Source organism: Ochlerotatus camptorhynchus, unplaced genomic scaffold, assembly GCF_037179485.1.
Source record: "Ochlerotatus camptorhynchus isolate MF236.1 unplaced genomic scaffold, CSIRO-AGI_Acam_v1.1 ptg000052l, whole genome shotgun sequence".
Taxonomy (NCBI): Eukaryota; Metazoa; Arthropoda; class Insecta; order Diptera; family Culicidae; genus Ochlerotatus; species Ochlerotatus camptorhynchus.
In genome coordinates this window covers 361,157-382,701 of record NW_027040542.1, presented here as the reverse complement: position 1 = coordinate 382,701, position 21,545 = coordinate 361,157, and the positions used below count along the sequence as shown (strand labels likewise).

Sequence of the window (21,545 nt, the reverse complement as noted above, 5' to 3'; positions counted from 1 at the left end):
GAGCCTCCTCTACTAGCCGAATACCGGCACTCTTGTCGCTTGCCTTGAGAAAGCCTCTTTTCCACTCTCCGCATTCGAAACCTTCCCGCCAGTGACCAGTAGACATCCCGGTCCTGCGCTTGAGTCGAGAAACGGGGTTTTCCGAAATTGTTTGCCCGACTGGACCTACCAGTTCTTACGAAACGCTACCTATACTGCTTCTGAAGCACCACCATCACTACCGAGACGCATCGTGGATAGTACTGTGGAAGCCGCCGATTTCTCTGCCTCAGTCGCGCTACTCCAGCCAGCGCTCAGCATAGTCGTCTCGGCCCTGAGTGTAGATGTAAGTCGGGGGTCTTCCAACCAGCTATTACTGGCAAGTATATTGACGATTCAGCCTCTCCCTTGCCTGATACCGGTTCAACTTCTAGCTATCCGTCTACTACCAGAACGTCAGTGGTATCAACTGTGATGTCGACGATTTTCGCGTAGCAACCTCGGATCTTTGCTACGACATCATTGTTCTCACGAAGGCATGGTTGGATACACGCAAGCTCTCTGGTCAGGTGTTTGGTGACGATTACGAAGTTTTCCGTTGCGATAGGAATGCAGTTAATAGCCGGAAAGCTAAAGGTGGAGGTGTTTTAGTGGCTGTAAATTCTAGGTTTAAAGCAAGGTTACTAGAAAATAATGCTTGGATATGCTTAGATCAGGTGTGGACGTCGATAAAACTGGGCGATCGTTCCTTGTTTCTCTGGGCGGTGTACTTTCCTCCCGACCGTGGACGCGAGCGTGACCTCATCGAAATCCATTGCCAATCGGTTTTCTCTATTCTGGATACCGCTAAAGTAACCGATGAAGTTATTGTGTTTGGTGACTTCAATTTTCCGAGGATTTCATGGAAAAAATTTGCAACAGCTTCCTCTCTGTCATCTATTCCAACACTATGCTACAGCTCAGCCACTCTTTCTCAAATCATCATGTTATTAACGAGAACAACCGCAGTTTGGATCTTTGTTTTCTAACCGCCCAGAACATAGCTCCTTTCTTATGCGAGGCGCCCACTTCTCTGGTGAGACTGGATCGGCACCCCACACCGCTACTGGTGACGTTAAGTACTAACCTGATGCATGATTTTAATACACCTGCCACCTTTTCGTACGATTTTCGAAACGCCGACCATGGTAGTATCGATGAGTTACTATCCAGTTTAGATTGGACATCGTTGACATTGAGTCCGCCGTCCGAGTCACAGACAGACACGTTCCGAAAAAAGATTCATCATCATACGACCCATCCACCATGGCATACGATCGAATTTCGTGGGCTGAAATCCAGAAAGAGAGCCGCTCTAAGGAAATTCACCAAGGACCGCACACTATCCCTTCAACGTCACTATGTCAAACGCTGCTTTCTTCAGTATCGCCGTGGATTGCAGAGAAAGCTTAAATCACGTCCCAAGCAGTTTTGAAAGTTTTTCAACGAACAACGTCATGAACCAGGTGTGCCATCGTCTATGATACATAATGGTAACGTGGCCTCATCTACGCAAGATATATGACAGCAGTTCTCTGAAAAATTGGCTAGTGTCTTCACGGAAGAGTGACTGAGTGACGTACCACTCTCTGGCCAAACCATGAGCAGAATTGATATCAATCCCGAGATGTTTTCCAGGGCTTCCTCGAAACTCAAGTCGTCGGGCAATCCGGGTCCTGACGGAATTCCATCGGCGTTCCTCAAAACGCACTTGGACAGTTTGATGTCTTCACTGCTGCACGTTTTTCAACGGTCCGTGGACGTCGGCTTTTTCCCATCCTATTGGAAGCTAGTGCTCATGTTTCCAGTACACAAGAAGGGCAACAAACAGGACGTTGGCAACTACCGTGGCATTACTTCGCTTAGCGCTGCTGCTAAATTGTTCAAACTCGTTGTTATGGAACCGTTACTCGCTCACTGTAAGCCGTATATTAGTATCGACCAGCATGGTTTCATGGCTGTTCGCTCCACTGTCACCAACTTGCTGTGTCTTACTTCCTACATCTCTTAACAGTATGTCGGATCGTGCTCAGAGGGATGTCATTTATCCTGACTTATCTGCAGCCTTCGATAAATTGAATCATCGCATATCATTCGCAAAACTGGACAGGCTTGGTATCCACGGCTATGCTATGGTCTCAGTCGTACCTCACCGATCACTGCCACGTCTGGCATACCCCAGGGTAGTCACCTGGGACCGCTGATTTTCCTGATTTACTTCCACGACGTGAATCTGGTAACTAGGGACCACGAATAACTTACGCAGATGACCTTAAACTCTTCCTTTGAATTCACTCACGTTAGTTGAATCATATGGAGGTTAATCCATCCAGATGCTCGGTTATCTCTTTTTCGCGCAAGAAAGATACTATTATGTTCAAGTATGTTTGGTTATGCACTGAAATTGAGAGCGTCAGCCACATTAAGGACCTAGGTGTGATCCTGGATACACAATTCTCTTTCAAGCAGTACATCTCGTATGCCGTCATCAAAGCTTCCAGAATTCTAGGGTTTATCTTCATGATTGCCAAAGACTTCACGGATATCTACTGCCTTAAATCATTGCACTGCTCTTTGTCTAGCTTCATATTTGAATACTGCTCGGTTGTGTGGACTCCTCACTACAACAACGGTGTCGAAAGAGTTGAGACTGTTCAGCAACGGTTCCTGAGATATGCGCTACGTAAACTGCCGTGGACGGATCCCTTCCGATTGCCTAGCTACGAAAGTCGTTTGCAACTGTCGGTCCGAAGAGATACAGCAAGGGCATTGCTAATTGCAGATATTTTGCAAGGACGCACCGATTGTCCTGTACTCCTTGAGCAAGTTCAACCCAGAGCCCTACGGAATAATTCAATGCTGCGCCTGCCCATACAGCGAACTAATTATAGCATGTTCAGCGCAATCGGTGGTTTATAGAGACTCTTCAATATGGTCTCCGCATTATTTGACTTTGACCTGACTCGTCAGCTGCTTCGCCGGCGGTTTAGTTCGTTTTTTTCTAGATCAGTTTAGTTTGTCTAGCAATGTTCCTTTTTTTACAAGATGACTTTTGACTTATTGATGTTTAGTTTTAGTACTTTTCATGTTTAGTTTAGGTTGACGCCTGTTGATATTTAGTCATAAATAAATAAATAAATATCTCTCCAATATAGACACACACGAGATTGGGTCCCTTTTTTGAAGCATTTTGAACGTATAATTTATATGCAAATATACTTCAAAATGCCCCACTTTATTTACTTATGACTTCGTCTTTCTTTACCATACTTGGGGTAAATTTGAGTTCATTTATTTATTATGGCTCAAATGCGAAAGCCAGAGACGATTCAATTTTACTTTTTACAATGATTCTTAATTAGAGTTAATGCAAGAGGGGTCCGAATAGTCGCGGCTTACTCGAGGTTATGGGCTACATTCTATTAACAGGTGGAAAAGGGATCGAGGAAAAGGTACACAAGGATGCAATTAATACATTTATTTACATCGCCGTTAAATGGTTGTTTTTAACCATTTTAAGCACTGTGGTGACGGGAAAGTACTATTGATCTGTCTCGAGATGAATGATGGTTGTTGCTAACTACAAAGAAACACAAAACGAGCGGCTTGCGAAGGGACAGATACTAAAATTGATACATGACTTACAAAGCACTACTACATTCTCAAACGTTTTTTTTATCTTGTTCGTTTTTTTACTAGGCTCAGTCATGTGTGACACTTTGCGGAGCCAAAAATCAGTAATGCTTGAATTTACTTTTTAAACAGCAGTAGTTCTAGGTTAGTTCAGGGTACCAATTACTCGTGGCGGGCTCGAGGTTAATGGGTACCAATTTCGATTGGAAGGAGCTAGGTAGGAAACTGGTTTCTGAAGCCTCCTTCAGAACTCTCGGACGGTTGACCAAATCCTGGCTGGGCAGGGGCAAGTAGCACAGAAACAGAAGGATAATAAGACTGGGACACAATGGCTGGAAATTGTTTGGAAAGGAGGAGATGGTCACATCAAACTCTAACATCAGACAAACTAAGGAATTCGTAGATCACCTGCATGTAGGGAAGATTACGGGTTCCCAATATGTACATCTCTTACTTCACGGAAGGTCTTGTCTATATATATACTTGTCTACCTCGGGCCACAAGGGTATTCAATAGACGTGCTCTGGAGGCGTCAAACGTTAATACTATTATTATTATTTACCTTTATTAAGGAGGCTTTCAAAACGTTAATACTTTCAAACATCAAAGTTGATGATCGACGAAACCAATGGCCATTTAGAAGCCAATTGCTTCAAAAGAGTTGTCAACATTGCAATCATCAAAACAATCATGTGCCTCGTGGAGTCAGACAAAATTCAATAATTTGCGGATGCTATCCACAATTCCAGACAATGTGTTGTCCTGGCTGTAAAGCTTGAGCTTTGAAATAAACTGGAAGTCGTGGAAAGTCCCTGTCCAAATCAAATGATTTGACATCCGGTGGATGGACTTTCACTACCTCCTGGTTTCTCCAAAATGACTCGAGGTTCAACGCGAGAGGCTTTCTGAGGATGTTGCGTTGTATTCTTTGATCGCTTCCTAGGTGGAGCTTTGAAAATAAAATGACTTCTCTCACCAACATCAGAGCGAAGGAGAAACTGCTCGGTGAAATTCGGGAAAATGGAGTGACAGATCTTAGGATTTCCGCGAAGAAACGCTGAGAGCGCGCCTTGAAAGACCGCTGGAGTTTTTCTCCCTGCTGTTTGTATCTTGGACAATCAGCGAGGGCATTCGGGATTTCCAAACAATAAGGACATTTTGGGGAGGCACGACAAGAACCCTCCGTATGTTCCTCCCCACATTGATCACAGCGTGGCTTGTTACCACAGAAAGCCGCAGTGTGCCCTAGTCGATTACATTTTGTGCAGTTCGTTGCATGTGGTACCCACCTTTGAAACAACCACTAAACACAATCTTAGATGTCCCTCTTTCGTTTGACGCTTGTTTCTATCAGGGGCCATTTTACGACACTTTTCTTGGTCGAGAGAGTTAATATTTGGACGTGATTTACACTGAAAAATTGAATTATCAAAGTAACCCCAAATCAAAATACCGTGCCGATTCAAATTTCGGACACTTAAACTCGAATTTCGGACACTTTTAAAAGTTGATTATCTCGGTCGAATATGATCCACATGTCTTGTAAATTTTAAATTTTTTTGACTAGTGCCCTCCACGATCATCTAACATTATTACTTTGTTTCTAACTGGATGTAATATTTAATTAAAAATGAAAGTGTCCGAAATTTGAATCGTCCGAAATTTGAATCGGAACGGTACTGATGATCGATCACAAAATAAAAAAAAAATATTGCAAACGCAATAATTTCCATTAAATATGTTACTAACGAATTTATACTAGGATTCTCAGTACTTGTTTAAAAAAAGGAGAAACATTCATTCATATAAACAATATTTAGAAAATACTTTAAAAAAACAATCAATGTTACCCCGTTTTACGGTATGGTCGTCTATTCAATCGTTGTTTCTTCGATAGCTTATCATTGTCTAATCTTATGAAAAAAAAAAATATCATTTAGATTGTAATCTGTAGATGCTACAGATAAGAAAGTTTTATTCCCATTTGAGAAAAAATCATTTGAAGAAAGCTTTATTCAAATAGGCTTTTCTTTGCACCGAAGATTGTTCTTGCAACACAATTATACTAATACAAAATGGTACAGGCTAAAGCCTCAACTAACAACTGTGGAAGTGCTCAAAAACACTAAGTTAAGGACTGGCACAAAGTCCCGGTAGGACCAATGATGTAGGGCTACCCTTCTAACGCTACATTCCACCATAACTTAATCGAATGCTATAAGTATCTGTCCCTGCTGTGCAATACACTGACTTGATTAAACATAAGGGCTGTTCACTTTATAAAACGGCCCCGGAAAAAGCCAGTATTTTTTAAAATTTTACGTAATATCCGTATTGTTTGTTCTCGATATGTAAAGATTATGATCCAATCAAAATTATGCAATGTAAAAATTATTGACTGTCAAGTTTAAAACTTTCTTATGAACATCCAACATTTGTTACAAAAGAACATTAACTAAACACAAACAAAAACTCTAAGATTCTGTCGTTAATTTCTCACGTAAACAAGAGAGTATTTTTAATTTGTTTTCCTTTAGACCCTCAACATACACATATGTGGAAGCTTTAAGGCTAAAACCCTTATCCTTTGCACTTGACAGATCACTAAATTAGAACAAAATGTGTTAAGTTGTTTGTCGAAAAACGACCAGTCAAATCTAACTTTGAATTAAAATTGCTAAATAATAGCTTAAAGCTACAATATAAGAAAAAATCAAAATATTTAAATACTGATTGATAGATTTCTGATCTTCCAAAAAATAAATATATGTTTTAGTTGGTGTATATAATTATTAAGCAATAGCAAATTTAAAATTAAGCAAAGTGTTCCAACTGTATCGATATGAGTAGTTAGTCAAATTTTAATATGTTGCTTTTCTAAGAGCTTCATACTTACCGCAGGAAGGCCACAGCAAAGTAAACAATCAAAAAAGTTGTGACTAAAGGTGTGTGTCCGTTTTATAAAGTGAACAGTCCTTACCACTCACAACATGTACTTGTACAATGAATTAATTTCGCTTGCTTTCCGATACTATACAACTAATAAAATTATAATCACATTGTTCAAGTGACCACCAACGACTCATCAAGCTGTGTAGGATACAGGCATTCCATAGGTACTGGCACCTATCACTATTCAAAGCGTAAAATCAACAACATGTCGTACAACAATTGTCTCATAAACTAAATAGCAATCGTGAAATGGCATGCCACAATCGTACGTGGCCAGAGTACATCATAGTGGGCGAGTGAGCGCTTCGCTGAACACGGAATCCACGTTCGGTCAATTGGTCTACTTGTCTAGCTGCCTGTGCCCGTTTGTCTAAGCAATAGAGGAGCCTGCTGCGCTACACATCCTCGTACATGTGTGTATGACTGTGACTAGGACGACATAGATGGCCGTGACGGCAGCCCTACATATAGTGGTCAATTCAAAGTTACGCTCTTGTGTCACGCAACTCGTTGGAGCTTGTCTTATTTTCACAGCATGCTGAGTTTGGAACGAGTCGAATTTATAAACAATGATTGCTCATGGGTGATTCATGGAAGTGATAGGTGGTGTTAAATGTTTAGGTCTTTTGTGTCAGCTCGAGTTTTTTGCATACAAAAATAAACTGTTTTGTAACTTTTCCAAAGTTCAATCGAAGTCCATCAAGTCCACTACGTTACACAAATTAAACACTTAAAGCTTAAATTTGAGCATCGTTCCGGTGATGGCAGAAAGCCCCAACAGTCCGCGTAATGGGCAATAAAAAATTATGGGCAATCGATGTTTCCTTTCGAATTGCTACGACAACAAATGATTCGATGGAGAAAGAGGCAATAAAAATTGTCCCTATCCCGGAACCGGAACTGGAAAAGGCAAGAAATCAAAACAAATGAATAAATCAAGAACCACCAAATCAATAAATTGGCAACCGGTCGTAGCGTAGAGGAAAACGAGAGCTTGAACATAAAGAAAAAAAAAAATCATAAGCTGCAGCTGAGGAAAAAGGTCGGAAAAGCAATATTTATCGCTGCTTTTTATTATAGCTAGAAGCAACAGCCAGGCCCGTGACGATTCGAACGCAGTGATATTAAACGAAAAACGGAAATTGAACGTTGAAATTTATCACATCTTTTTGTAATGTTTCCGTTCCATTTCGCGGCGATCGAAAGTTGATTTGATCTAGCAGGTTTCATTTTGGTTACACGACGTGACTGCAAAACCATGGAGACGCACTGTGTTTCAGAACAAGCGATGCGATGCGAAAGACATGGCCAACTGTGTGTGAATTAATAAAAGCAAGTTTTCCTTGATTCCGGAGCAACGCATCAAAACTTATTCTATAGCCAAACAGCATCTTTACAAGCGCTTACGCGAACTGCAAAAATTGAAGCCTCAGATGACTATCGCGTCTCGTTTGATTTGGAATCATTTTTCAGCTCGCACACAGCTGCGTCCTAAAGGGTCCTTTTGTATGCAAAACTTTAAGCAAAGTTGTTTTGATGCTTTATGCGGCTGACATGTATGAAGTGTTTATTTATGCTTGCATCGTTGAATTTTAGAGGTAAATATTAATGGGTGAGTTTGCTTGGATGTGTTCAGATGATTTAATTAAAGTTTTAAATAATGTTCACCATTTTATAACACTTAACGTTTTTTTTTTTTAAGAACGCAAATGCTTTTCATTTTTCATCTAAAAAAATAGTTCCATTTCTGACAGCTTTACGACAGTTACTTGGGACTTTAGCCAGAGGTTGAAACAAATTTGTTGGGACATTCTTTTGCACTTCTTTGCCTTTCCGATCAACTTTTCCAACTTTTTCACCACAAGCTGGAGTAGATGCTTGTTTTGCGATTTGAAGATCATATGGGGTTCGGAACCTTGGGTACTACAGGTGTTAAAAAGTGCTCGCTTTCATTTATCGTTCTTCTTTCGTAATGAAACGGTGCATGGTCAGGTCAAAGCACTGCATATTTTTCGTAAGGGGCTGTTCATTAACCACGTAGACTTTCCAAAAAATCCAAATGTGTTTTGCTGAGAACATAAAGGGTCCCACCGATAAACTGCCCATAATTTGATTTCCTCATTTGAATTTTATAATTAGTTTGCGTTTCGGGAATGCATCCTTATAATGATGATTCATTAGAATAATTTCTTTCAACAGGTTGCAGATTTTTCCCGAAAACATATCCCTACACGACACGTCGTCACGACAAAGTATGACAGTGAAAAGTACCTAGCATCGTCCCACGAGGCTCGAAATTTGTTACCGAGACATCTACGTTTCCATTATCCAAAGCCATCTAGGACGCGTAATGGTTGTCATAACATCATCACAGTAGCCTTGGACCATGTTGCTATTCTGCTCTCCAGGCATCGTACAGTTCGCCTACTATGCACTCTACCTTTTGCAGCCTTTGCGTTGTGAATACAGTCAGTGATGCTTAATACGAAAATGGCTCCCAGTGCGTTCATTAGAGCTTGTTTTCCTACAAGGTAAGGGGATAGTTTCAAGAGCACTTGGGCTTCCTTCTTCAACCAGGTGTATAGATGAAGAGCATCCTCTCTATATAATAGCAATTACCAACGCCAAACAAGGGCAATCGCTGTGTAGTTTCAAAAGAGTGCCATGTGATACTGACTTGATGAGTGCTTGTTAACAAAGATGGGTACAACATGGGCCGAACGATTCTGAAATCTGCTGTTTTCAACAGTATTTGGATGCTGATTTATGAAAGGATAAATATGTTCCGATCCAGAAACGTTCAGTTATTTATTTGAAGCTGCACTTTCCGTTTTTCCTAACGAACACAACGCTCCAGCCAGAATGTTCCCCGCTGAGTAGAGTTTTGCAATCATTTGCACAACTTGCTAGAAAGTTAAAATAGCAAATTAGTAGCGCACCAGCGAATCAGTAAATGTTCTGGTTTTTAACGCCATTGTTAGTGGAATCGCTGAGGACATGCTACAGTGAACCAGCTTTCGTGCTTTTTTGCCCACTCGCTGTCTCTCATGGGCACCCTTTGCATTTTACTACAGATTTTTTGCTCGTTTCTCGCCACCATACACTTCCGGTGGCTGTTTGGCTAGTAGTGTACATTCAGGAGAACAAAAAAAACTGCATTCCGTACTTTGTACTGTTTGCAACTGTTGAAAGCATTTGCTGGTAGTCTGCTTTTTTTCTGCTCTATCATCATCGATTTTTTTTTCGTTATGTTTTTGTTTCCCAACACCATCTAATAGGGCGGGCATATAGCAACGAACGAACACCCGGAAACGACCGAGCTTTGAAGTGCATTCTACTTCACATTTTTTTGCTCTGTAATTCTTTCCTTTGTTACACCCTTCGAGGAATTATGTTGGTGGGGTTTGATATGCGATTTAAGGGACTGTACAGGGGAATTCGCAGCCACCTGATTTGTACTGGTTATTAACTCACAAAAGTAGACGATTTTCCAGTCGGTTGAGTGGCACTGCTAATTGATTTTGCGACTAGTTTGTCATAAATTAAATCTGCTGTGTGTGAGCATACACACTTAGAAAAAATCATGTAAATTTAGATGCTCTGAGAGTGACATATACTAGCGTCGATTTTGACATAAAATTGAGCCATAACAGACGCGAAATATAGCTCAATCAAACTTACTTTTCGTCAAGCAACGAACTTTTCAGTCTAGGAGCACTTAATATTACATGACATGTTTGCTTACGTCTCATCTTTTATGTCAAAAATCGATTCCGTCACGTGTAAAATTAGTTATTTCTAAGTGTGTAGGTTTAGATATCGGGCTTCCTTAGAGAGGCAAACTATTGCAATCTTTTATGAGTGAAAGCAGAGCTCTTCCAATTAACGTGTGGTTTATTTGAAGGGCTCTGCTTTCACTCATAAAAGGTTATGGGCAACTCTACGAGAGAAGCTGTGTGCGGTATTCCGCAGTTCAACGGTGGTTCCGGATTTCAGCACTGGAGCTTCAGAGTCAAGATGTTCCTGGATTCTGTGGGAGTATTGAACACTTTAACTGAAGAAGCACCGGCAGTAGCAGCTGAAAAGGTGAAATTTGAAGAGGAAGACCTGAGTTGATCAAACGTTGAATAATAGCTTCCAGAGTTGAACAAGAATGTAGTTGTATTGCCTTTTTGGTTAAACGCTTCAAAAGCTGCTTGGAGCACTCTTAAATGATTGTTTACGTTCGGTTAAACTGTTTGACAGGAGCCATATAGGATGTGGAATAAACGCATCAAAACAAACCATTGGGAGCTCTTATACAACACCTGAGTTGATCAAACGTTGAATAATAGCTTCCAGAGTTGTACAAGAATGTAGTTGTATTGCCATTTGGTTAAAAGCTTCAAAAACTGCTTGGAGCACTCTTAAATGATTGTTTACGTTCGGTTAAACTGTTTGACAGGAGCCATATAGGATAAGGAATAAACGCATCAAAACAAACCATTGGGAGCTCTTATAAAACACCTGAGTTGATCAAACGTTAAATAATAGCTTCCAGAGTTGAACAAGAATGTAGTTGTATTGCCTTTGGTTAAAAGCTTCAAAAGCTGCTTGGAGCACTCTTAAATGATTGTTTACGTTCGACCAACCACCAACCACAATTTTGTTGCTAAAAATAGCACAAGTGATAGGCACGTTTATATGACCATAAGGCAATGATTATTCGACTGCAAGAGAAGTCACTCAAGATGAGCTTCATATACTTCTCTCATATGATCAAAATATGTATTCAAGAATAGAGCAGATGGAAACAGAAGCGGCTGGCAATCCGGGATCATGAGTTCGAATCTTGCTTCGAGAAACCCTCTGTGGAGTAGAGGTAAATTATATATAGGTGTTATTAATAAATGCAAACATTAATTTAAGACATGTATCATATAATCCAACGATAACATTTCTAGATAAATTCTCTCAATTTATGATTAGAGAGATTAATTGAAAGAATATCAATCAAAGATTAAACAGATGCTTGTTACTACTTCCAAATAAATTAAATTAATAAAAACTGTACAAGCAATTGTTTTGGCGTACCACGACAATTTTTCAACTAATTTTAATCTGTGAATATTGTGAGTACTTACACAACGGTTATTAAGGAGTCATTAAAAAGTGCTATAAACGCTTTTCACCGCTTGCTGTATAGTGATTATTTAGGAGTCATAAAAGAGTGTAACAAACGCCTCTCAGGTTCAATCTCTAATACATTTCGAAGCAGCTGTTAGGAGGTGTCTACAAACGTTGTATTAGAGCTTTCACCAAAATAATATAGCTTGAGTTTAAATATGTATCTATAAACGTTGTATAAAAGTTGCTTCTATCCGGTTGTTAAGGAGTCATTGAAAAGTGTTATAAACGCTTTTCACCGCTTGCTGTTCAATTAATATTTAGGAGTCATAAAAGAGTGCAACAAACGCCTCTCAGGTTTACTCTGTACTAAATTTCAAAGCAGCTGTCAAGAATGTCTACAAGCGTTGTATAAGAGCTTTCACCAAAATAATAAAGCTTGAGTTTAAATATGTATCTATAAACGTTGTATAAAAGTTGCTTCTACTCCTATACCGCGTATACATATAATGCTGTAGTTGAACAGGTTCTCCAAACCAGTGTAAACAAGAGTTTTACAGAAGTTGTAATAAACATATTGTACAGTTATTATTCAGCATGCAGTTGAATAAAATCACAATGGAAGCGTTTCTTAAACAAGAAATTGATTTTGGGTAAACGTTTTACTGAATACGTTAGACAACACCTTTGTGTTGCAGTTGTGTAGGTTCTCCAAACCAGTTTAAACAAGGGTTTTATAAAAGTTGTGGTGAACACATTGTGCAATTATTATTCAACATGCAGCTGAACAAAATCAAAACGAAAGCGTTTCTTCAACTGGAAATTGTTACTTGGGATATATTGTCAGCTTCCTGGCGAATGAATGTCTGGCGATCGTCTGCGAGAAGAAGACGGCCAAGGACATGTGGAAGGCGCTCGAGAACACCTTTGCGAAGGGTCAATTAGCACTCAAAACCTGGTGAGAAAGCAGTTGAATCGTCTGAAGTTGAGAGATGGTGATTCGATGAGAGCGCACTTGCTGGTGTTCGAAGACTTTATCCGGCAGCTGGAAACCGCTGGGGTGAAGGTCGAGGAAGCTGATTTGGTCATTTCGCTGTTCCAGACTCTACCGGATGCGTATGACCCCTTGGTGACGGCCTTGGAAAACATTCCTGAGGAAGAGTTGAGTGTGGAGATCGTGAAGCAACGCTTATAGGCGGAAGAGCTGAAGAGAACCGAACGTCACGAAGACGCAGGTGAGATCAAGGCTGTGGCATTTTCTGGAGAGAAGAAACTACGAAGTCTATGAAGCTCCAAGGCAAGTGTCACAATTGTGGAAAACGTGGCCATTTGAAGAAGGACTGTCGGCAGAAAAGCGGTGAAGCTAATTCGGCAGATCAACGGAATGCAGTAAGTTTCATTGCAAGTCGCAAGATTGAAAAGGCACCAAGTGGAAAGGTGGTATTCAAGCTCGATTCGGGTTCAAGCGACCACCTAGCGAATGATTTGGTAGTATTCTCAGAAATTAGAAAGATGAAGCAACCCATTGTGATTCAAGTAGCGAAGGACGGAGAAACACTGGTTTCAAAAACGGTTGGAACCATCGTCGGAAGCAGTAACAAGAACACGTCGTTGAACATGAAGGATGTTCTCTATGTCCCCGAGCTTCGAGACAACCTGATGTCCGTTAAACAGTTGGTGAAGGCAGGCGTTGTGCTAATTTTCTGCGGTTCCGTTGCGGTTCTCAAGAAAAACAACGAAGTCATTGCTACTGCGAACTTGCGAGGTAACCTGTACGAGATCGAGGTAGACATTCCAGTGTCTTCGGCAAATATGTGTCAAACTGAAGCGACCAATTTGTGGCACCGAAGGCTTGGACACCTGAGTCAACAGGGAATGAAAGCGATCATTAGTAACAATCTTGTGGATGGTGCTGATTTCAGGGCAGACAAGCTGGCGTTCTGTGATGCGTGCGTGCAAGGGAAACAATGTCGTGAAACATTCAACGGCACACGCCCGAGAGTAACAAGGCCGTTGGAAAGAATTCATTCGGACGTATGCGGACCAATCGAACCTACTGCGTGGGGTGGTTCAACCTATTTTGTTTCCTTCATTGACGACCATACCCATTTTGCATTGCTGCTGATGAAGAGGAAATCGGAGGTGTTTGATCGATTCCGCGACTACGAAGCAATGGTAACGGCGCAATTCAACATGAAGATCTCGAAACTAACAATAGATCAAGGCCGTGAGTATCTTTCTAACAACCAAAAGCGTTTTTACTCACAGAAAGGTATCCAAATCGAACCAACCGTTGCTTACACGCCTCAACAAAACGGCGTTGCGGAGAGGTTCAACCGAACCATTGTTGAGAAGGTCCGCACGATGTTAATCGATTCTCAAGTCCCCAAAAAGATGTGTCATTACTTCCGTGTACCTGATGAACAGAAGTCCTACTGTAGCCCTGCCGAGAAGTATGACACCAGCTGAATGCTGGTACGGTCAGAAGCCAAGTCTAGAAAAATATCGAATTTTCGGATGCAAGGCGTTCGCTTGGATTCCCAGCCAACATCGAAAGAAATTGGATGCCAAGAGTCATGAAACCGTCATGGTCGGATATGCACCAAACGGCTACCGACTGTGGGACAAGAAGTCAAGAAGAATTATGATTGCTCGTGACGTGAAGTTTCATGAAACCTGCTTTCCCTACAAAGCTAATCCTGAAAATCAAGCAGATACATCACTCGTTGTAGTACCGTACGAGCAAGAGGGGGAAGTTGTTCGTGATTCAATGGAACCGTCACCTGAAGAGAGGCCGATGTCACGTGAGAATACTCCGATTGCTGATGATTCAGACGTTTTGGAGGCGGATGATACCGGAGCGCTCCCTTCGCAACTAGAACAACTCGAGTCCGAAGGACAAGCGATGTTGAGGCGCAACGAACGGGAGCGCAAACTCCCCGGTAAGTTGTTAAATTTCTTGACCGGTTACAGAGTAACTTCTGCTGGCTCGTATTCCACAGATGCTCCTCAATGCTACAGTGACATCGAAACCCGCTGAGATTGTATGAAATGGCTGGAGGCTGTTGATGACGAATTGCGATCCATGGAGGCGAACGGTGTGTGGAAGATGACGCCCTGTCCACGTGGCGTGAAACCTCTCAAATCCAAGTGGATATTCCGTGTGAAGGAAGACGAAGATGGCCAGGCCGCTCGATATAAAGCCCGACTAGTAGCGAAGGGCTATCTGCAGCGTTATGGAGTTGACTTCGAGGATACATATGTACCGGTGGCGATGGACGTTAAAACTGCCTTCTTGCATGGAGATTTGAAAGAGGATATCTATATGGATATTTCTGAAGGCGTCCAAGCTCCAGCAAATATGACCTGCATGGATTGAAGCAATCTCCACGATGCTGGAATGAAAAATTCAACAGTGAACTAGTCAAGCGGTCCCGCCATGACTATTACCTATGCACACGATGCGAAGAAGGAGACGAGCTGTACGTTGTACTCTATGTGGACGATTTGCTAATCGCAGGGAGAAAATTGGAATCCATCGCACGTATGAAGGAGAAGCTTTTGACTTTGTTCAGCATGACTGGATTTTTTTTTTAAGGCTGTATTAAAGAGATTTTTAGCCTTAGGCTAGTTCATCTCTAGACTGACTGTGGAGAAGCACGCCACTTTCTGAGAATGAAGATAGCGTACGATCGGCAAACAGGAGTTCTTCAACTTTCGCAAGAGGCGCACGTGGCAAGAGTCTTGGAGCTTTTTGTACTGGCTGAATGCAATCCAGCTAAGTCACCAATGGAGAAGGGACTGCAACTGCAACGAGAGGGGACGCTAACTGCAGAACCCTACAGGGAGCTAATAGACAGTTTAATGTATATTATGCTGTGCGTTCGGCCGGACATCTGTTTTCTCGTAGGGTATCTGGGGCGCTACCAACAAAAACCAACAGAAACACACTGGCAGTGCTTGAAGCGAATCGTTCGTTACCTGAAGGGAAGTGCCAATGCTGTATTGAAGTTCGAAAGCAATGACGACCGTCCGCTCGTTGGATTTGCTGATGCTGACTGGGCGGCCGACAATGAAGATCGAAAATCAGTCACGGGATACGTCTTTAAGGTGTTTGGATCAACGGTATCATGGTGCAGCAAGAAGCAAACTACAGTTGCTATTTCGTCAAGTGAATCCGAGTATGTAGCTCTGAGCGCCGCTACTGCAGAATCCCTGTGGTTATCTGGAGTACTTGAAGATATGAAAGCCAAGGATCCGAAAACACCTGTCACCATATTCGAGGACAACAGAGGCTGTATTGGAATGGCGAATAACTTGGAGACGAAACGAAGCAAACACATTGATCAGGGATCATATTGCCGAAGGACGCATCCAAGTGGAATCTGTTGGTACTCGCGAAAAATTAGCTGACATATTCACCTAGCCATTGGACTCTGGACGCTTTCAAGAACTACGGATGAGTCTAGGGCTACACGATTGAGAGGGGATGATATCGAAAGAACCTGGAAGCCAGAAGCAATCGTTTAATTCCATCTCAGTAGTCCTGCTTATTTGACTTTTCATTTTTCTGTTCCATTATCAAACTGTCCGTCCAATCCAATTAACGTGTAAATAAACCACACGTTAATTGGAAGAGCTCTGCTTTCACTCATAAAACAATCGCTTTAGAAGCTCTCTTTAACGTGGTTACTAGAGTGATGCAAAATTTGAAATTTTCGCTCCACAATACTTAAACGATTCCAAATCGGATCCTGACTAACCTCTCCAAATTTGAACCCATTTGGTGAGAAACTGAGATGGCACAAAACATTTGAAGTTTGTATGGGAATTACTATGGTAAAACCAAGATTTTTGTTCATGTCTATCTAATAATTCACCATATCGGTCTGCTTCAAAAGTTTTCAACTGTTCTTGTAGGAAATTTTCCCAGCTAGACCACTCAAGACCACTTTTTAATTAAATGCAAGGATCGAAAGTTATCAATGGTTCAATGCGCTGATGTCTTATGATCATGCTCAATCAACTGCTCAGCAGGCAACATTGGTGTTTCTGGGGCTTTGAATAGGACACACAAATCATGGCTACTATGTCACACTGCAAAATACAGTGTTGCCTACAGAGCAGCTGCTTGATCATGTCATAAGTTTACCAATCTCTTAAATAATTAATAACTTTTTCCTGTCTCGTTTTACAAAGAAACAATCTTCAGCAAAGTTGTAGCTGAAAAAAATTTCTATAATAATGGCTATCAAACTGTTTCGCAGCTCAGTATGGGAAAAGACTAGAAGGCAATGAACAAAAACTTGAGATCTCCCATAGTAATTTACATATAAACTTCAAATGGCTTGTGCGAAGTCTGTTTCTAATCAAATTAGTTGTAATTTTGAGAGGCTAATCAGGACCCGATTTGAAACCATTTAAGCACTGTGGAGCGAAAAAGTCAAATTTTGCATCAGTCTAGTGGTTACATTGACTGTTATCAAACTCTTCATAAGTTTATTTACGGGTATTAAGGAAATTGTACATTAGTAATCTATATGTGGGTTTGTATATTGGACCATTTGTACAAAATAATACAAGAAACATTTCTCTAGAAGATTTGAAAACTCCATCTCATTCCGGAGATATTTTTAACACACGCGGAGCACATCTGTGTTGCAAGCTCACTGATCTCATACATGACTGTAGGGCGATACAGCCTCATAATCCTGTATTCTAAACTATAACTCAGGAGACCATACTTACCATACCAGCCAGGCTAAGGCATGAGTTTTCCTCTGCTGTACACATTAAACTCGATCCATGGCTGCTCTTCACCAACCTTGCAGTATGCGAAGGCTCCAATTCTGAGACAATAATTACCAAAGGTCGTGTTGTATAGTGTAATAGTATTGCTCAATTTACTAGCCACTACAACCAGTATTGGCGTAGTTGGCGAATTATCTAGGCCTCTAGGTTTCTGAGGTATTTTGTCAAGCTTGTCAAGTTCGATGTTACTATTTAGCAGTGATTAATAAAATTGGACCACAATCAACGATTTTTTTTTAAAGTCCTTTAAGTTGACTACTTTTCTTATGCACTCGACTAAAAGAGAAAGTTTTGAGAAATTATATTATATCGATATTTAATTGATGGCATAATATGACGTCTTTAGGCTCTACAAATTGGCCATGAGCCCAGGGTACTTCTGGGAGCTTCGCAAAACTTCAAGGACTTCTTAGAAGTTCAGGAAACGTCGTAGAAATTGCTGAAAATTGGTAGACATTCTGGGAGCTTCATAGGTCATCAGAAAAAAATCGTAGAAAAAAGGAACTTGCAAAAGTTCTGAAAACTGCGTAGGAGTGAAAAAAAATATGTAAGTTTGAAGAGCTGCATAGAAATTAATTAAACATTACTTCATTTCAGGGAAGCTCATTATATAATTTAAGGGCCCTTTTTTTTGAAGCCTCTTGGACTTGGAATTGTTGTGGAAATAACGTACAAATACAAGAAATTTCGTTCGTGAAACTTCGTGGAAAATCAACAAGAAACTAAGTAGTGCAGCAAACTTTGTAGATGTTTTCGAATTTCGTAACATTTTGAGGAGTTGCGTAAAACTTCATATAAGTGTAACGAATTTTGCAAAAGTTCAGGGAATTTTGTAGAAAAACTAAAAATGTTCAATAAACTTCTAAGAACTTCAGGGATCCTTTCTTCAGTTTAGCGAGCTTCGTTGCAGTTTGTCACAGATCTTAGGGGCTGTTCATAAACTACGTTGACAAATGCCTGCGATCCATACAAATTTCAAAGAAATTGTATGGACGATTGTCTACGTGGGAAAAAGGGGAGTGGGGTCTAAAATTTCTAAAAATCGCTCTACGTAGTTTATAAACAGCTCCTTACTTAAGAAAAGCTCCATGATCTTCTTGGAGGTTCTGGGAATTCCATCAAATTTCAAGGAACTTTCCAGATGTTCAAGAATATTTGTAGATTATAGGTGTCTTTCCAGAAGTGCAAGATGTACAGAGATTTGGAATGGAATTTGGAATAAATTCAGAGAACTTCGTAGTTACTTAAGGGAGTTTTATAGATATTCAGAAAACGAATTATTTATTGACTATAATATGTCATCCGACAGCCCATTCTTCATCGATTTCGTTAATAGGCTTTTCATAGAGTTGTTTGTTTCCTTGATTTGTTTTCCGTCGATCTTTTTTTACGTGCTGAACACAAATGCTACCGACGCCAGGGAGACAGCTCCCACACCTGGACCTACCTATAGATCCACCAACTCATGAACTGGGGACCAACGGCTTTACTTCACGGTGTGATCAGAGATGTTATGCCTTAGCCCAGCCTGGACAACCAGGTTCGCAGAATACTTGATCAGCTACCGGAACCCAAGATGTTTATAGGGGACCTGAACGGCCACCACCCGGCCTGGGGTTGCCCATGACCGGACCCTAGAGGCGTCACCCTCTGGGATATTTTCGAGCAGGAAGATCTGGTCATTTTAAATGATGGTGGCCCAACGTTTTTCAACGGTCGGCACACCACCGCCATTGACGTATCCACAGCCAGCCGTTCTCTGGCGGGCAAAGTGCTCTGGTCGATTAAGCCGGATCTGTGTGGCAGCGACCACTATCCGGTACAGATTCGCTTATCCACCACATCGCCCCCAGAGAACACCCGAAGACCGCGGTGGCGCTACGGGGAAGCTGATTGGGAGGGTTTTCAGCACACGTACCGAGCCCTCTCACAGAACCAGGAACCCTCGAACATCCCAAGAATCACGGAAATCATCTATAAAGCCGTATACCCAAAACTGGCTGTGTCCCCGGGTGGAAGGCACTCCGCTGGTGGAACCTCCCCAAACGATCCAGCAAGAGAAGAGGTCCTCGCGAACTATCGCCAGCAGCACAACAAATGCCGACAGGAGATCCGGACGGCAAAGCAAAATTGCTGGTCGGACTTCCTGGAGAGTATCAACGCTGAACAATCGTCAGCGGAGCTATGGAGTCGTATTAACGCCCTTAGCAGCAAGCGGCGATCATCTCCGATCCAGACACACCGAACAGACACCGTCACCATCACTGATCCAACCGTCGTAGCAGACGAACTGGGCAAATACTTCGCCAAACTATCCGGCATCTCGGAGTACAGCGAAAGCTTCCGACAGCGAGTCCGCCCCTCTCTGTCCTCTGTGTCTGCCTTCGGAATTCCTCCAGACAACGACGATCTACCGATCAACAACTCGTGTTCGCTCTCAGTCGGAGCAACGGGAACTCGGCCGGACCGGACGAAATCGGCTACACGATGCTAAAGCAACTTCCACCCGAAGGCAAAACGAAACTTCTCGACCTTTACAACCAACTCTGGACCGCTGAAGAATACCCGGAAAACTGGAGAGAAAGCCTCGTTATACCGTTACCGAAAACCAATGTCGGAACCAAGGACATCACTAGGTTCCGTTCCATTGCACTGACCTGCTTCATGGCCAAAGTCCTGGAACGGATGGTCAACAGGAGGCTGAAGCAATATCTTGAAGCCAATGGACTGCTTGACCATCGGCAGCACGCCTTCAGGCAAAGGGATGGCACCTCCACCTACTTCGCCACTCTTGGGGAAGTCCTGAAGGAGGCAAAGGACCAAGGTCATCACGCGGAGATCGTCTCGCTGGACATATCCAAAGCGTTCAACCGAACATGGACGCCAGCTGGATTGAAGAAGCTTGCTGATTGGGGCTTGAAAGGACACATCCTTTACTTCGTCCGGAACTTTCTGACCGACCGATCTTTTCGGGTTTCGGTTGGAAACGTGAAATCCGGAAGTTTCAGTGAGGAAACCGGAGTACCACATGGTTCGGTGATCGCGGTCACCCTCTTCCTGGTGGCCATGAATGGTGTCTTTGACCAGCTACCCAAGAACGTTTACATCTTCGTCGTAAAATGACGTCCTCATTGTAACGGTGGGTCCCACCCTGCAGAGGACGAAACTGAGAGCGCAAGCGGCAGTCTCCTCGGTGGTCAGACTTGGCATCCAGCTTTCCGCCGGCAAGAGCGTGCGCTGCCATATATTTACCACCAGGCATCGCAACAACGGACAGCCCATCATGATTAAAAAACAAGCAATACCGGCCAAAAACACCGTGAGGGTCTTGAGAGTGCTCCTCGATTGGAATTTATCCTTTGAGCCACACTTCCAGCAAGTAAAGAAGGACTGCCGCAGTCGGTCCAACCTGATTAAGACCATCTCCCACCCCCACCGATCCAACAATCATGAAATCCGCTTCCACGTAGCTCGAGCCATCATCGACAGTCGCCTACTGTACGATGTAGAGATTACATGTCTTGCCGCCAAGAAAGCCGTCCAGATTCTGGAACCGGTGTACAACGGCTACGTTCGAACAGTCTCCGGTCCCCTGCCCTCTACCCTGGCCGACGATGCATGCGTTGAAGCCGGTATCCTACCTTTTCGGCTCGTTTTCACCGCAGCTACTACTACCAAAGCCACTGCCTTTCTCGCTAAAACGTCGGGGAACAACAGGATCGTTCTCCTCGACGAGGCGAACCGACTCCACGGAGACAAAAGTTGGCAATCGCACTAGTACAAAATTGACAGCCGAATCAAAGATCGCTTCAGGACAGGAGAAAACTCGCTGGCTTTACGCCGGACAGTTGTCGAAACTCTCGGGGCGCACTGCCAAGGCTATGAAGTTAGGTACACCGACGGCTCTCTCTCCAGGAGCGGAGTGGGAATGGGGGTCTCCGAAGATGGTCTGCTTGTGAGCAGATCGCTCCCAACCCAATGCTCCGTGTTCTGAGCTGAGGCAGCGGCCATTTTTCACGCGGTTA

General features: G+C 42.4%; 1 protein-coding gene across 1 annotated transcript; it reads left to right on the top strand.

Moving 5' to 3' along the window:
- Window positions 1–15,384: 15,384 nt before the first annotated feature.
- On the top strand, window positions 15,385–21,298 carry LOC135717189 (uncharacterized). Its single transcript, XM_065239148.1, has 5 exons — window positions 15,385–15,711; window positions 19,190–19,869; window positions 19,920–20,634; window positions 20,678–20,839; window positions 20,897–21,298. The coding sequence occupies exons 1-5, from the start codon at window positions 15,385–15,387 to the stop codon at window positions 21,296–21,298; spliced, it is 2,286 nt and encodes a 761-aa protein (XP_065095220.1).
- Window positions 21,299–21,545: the final 247 nt, after the last annotated feature.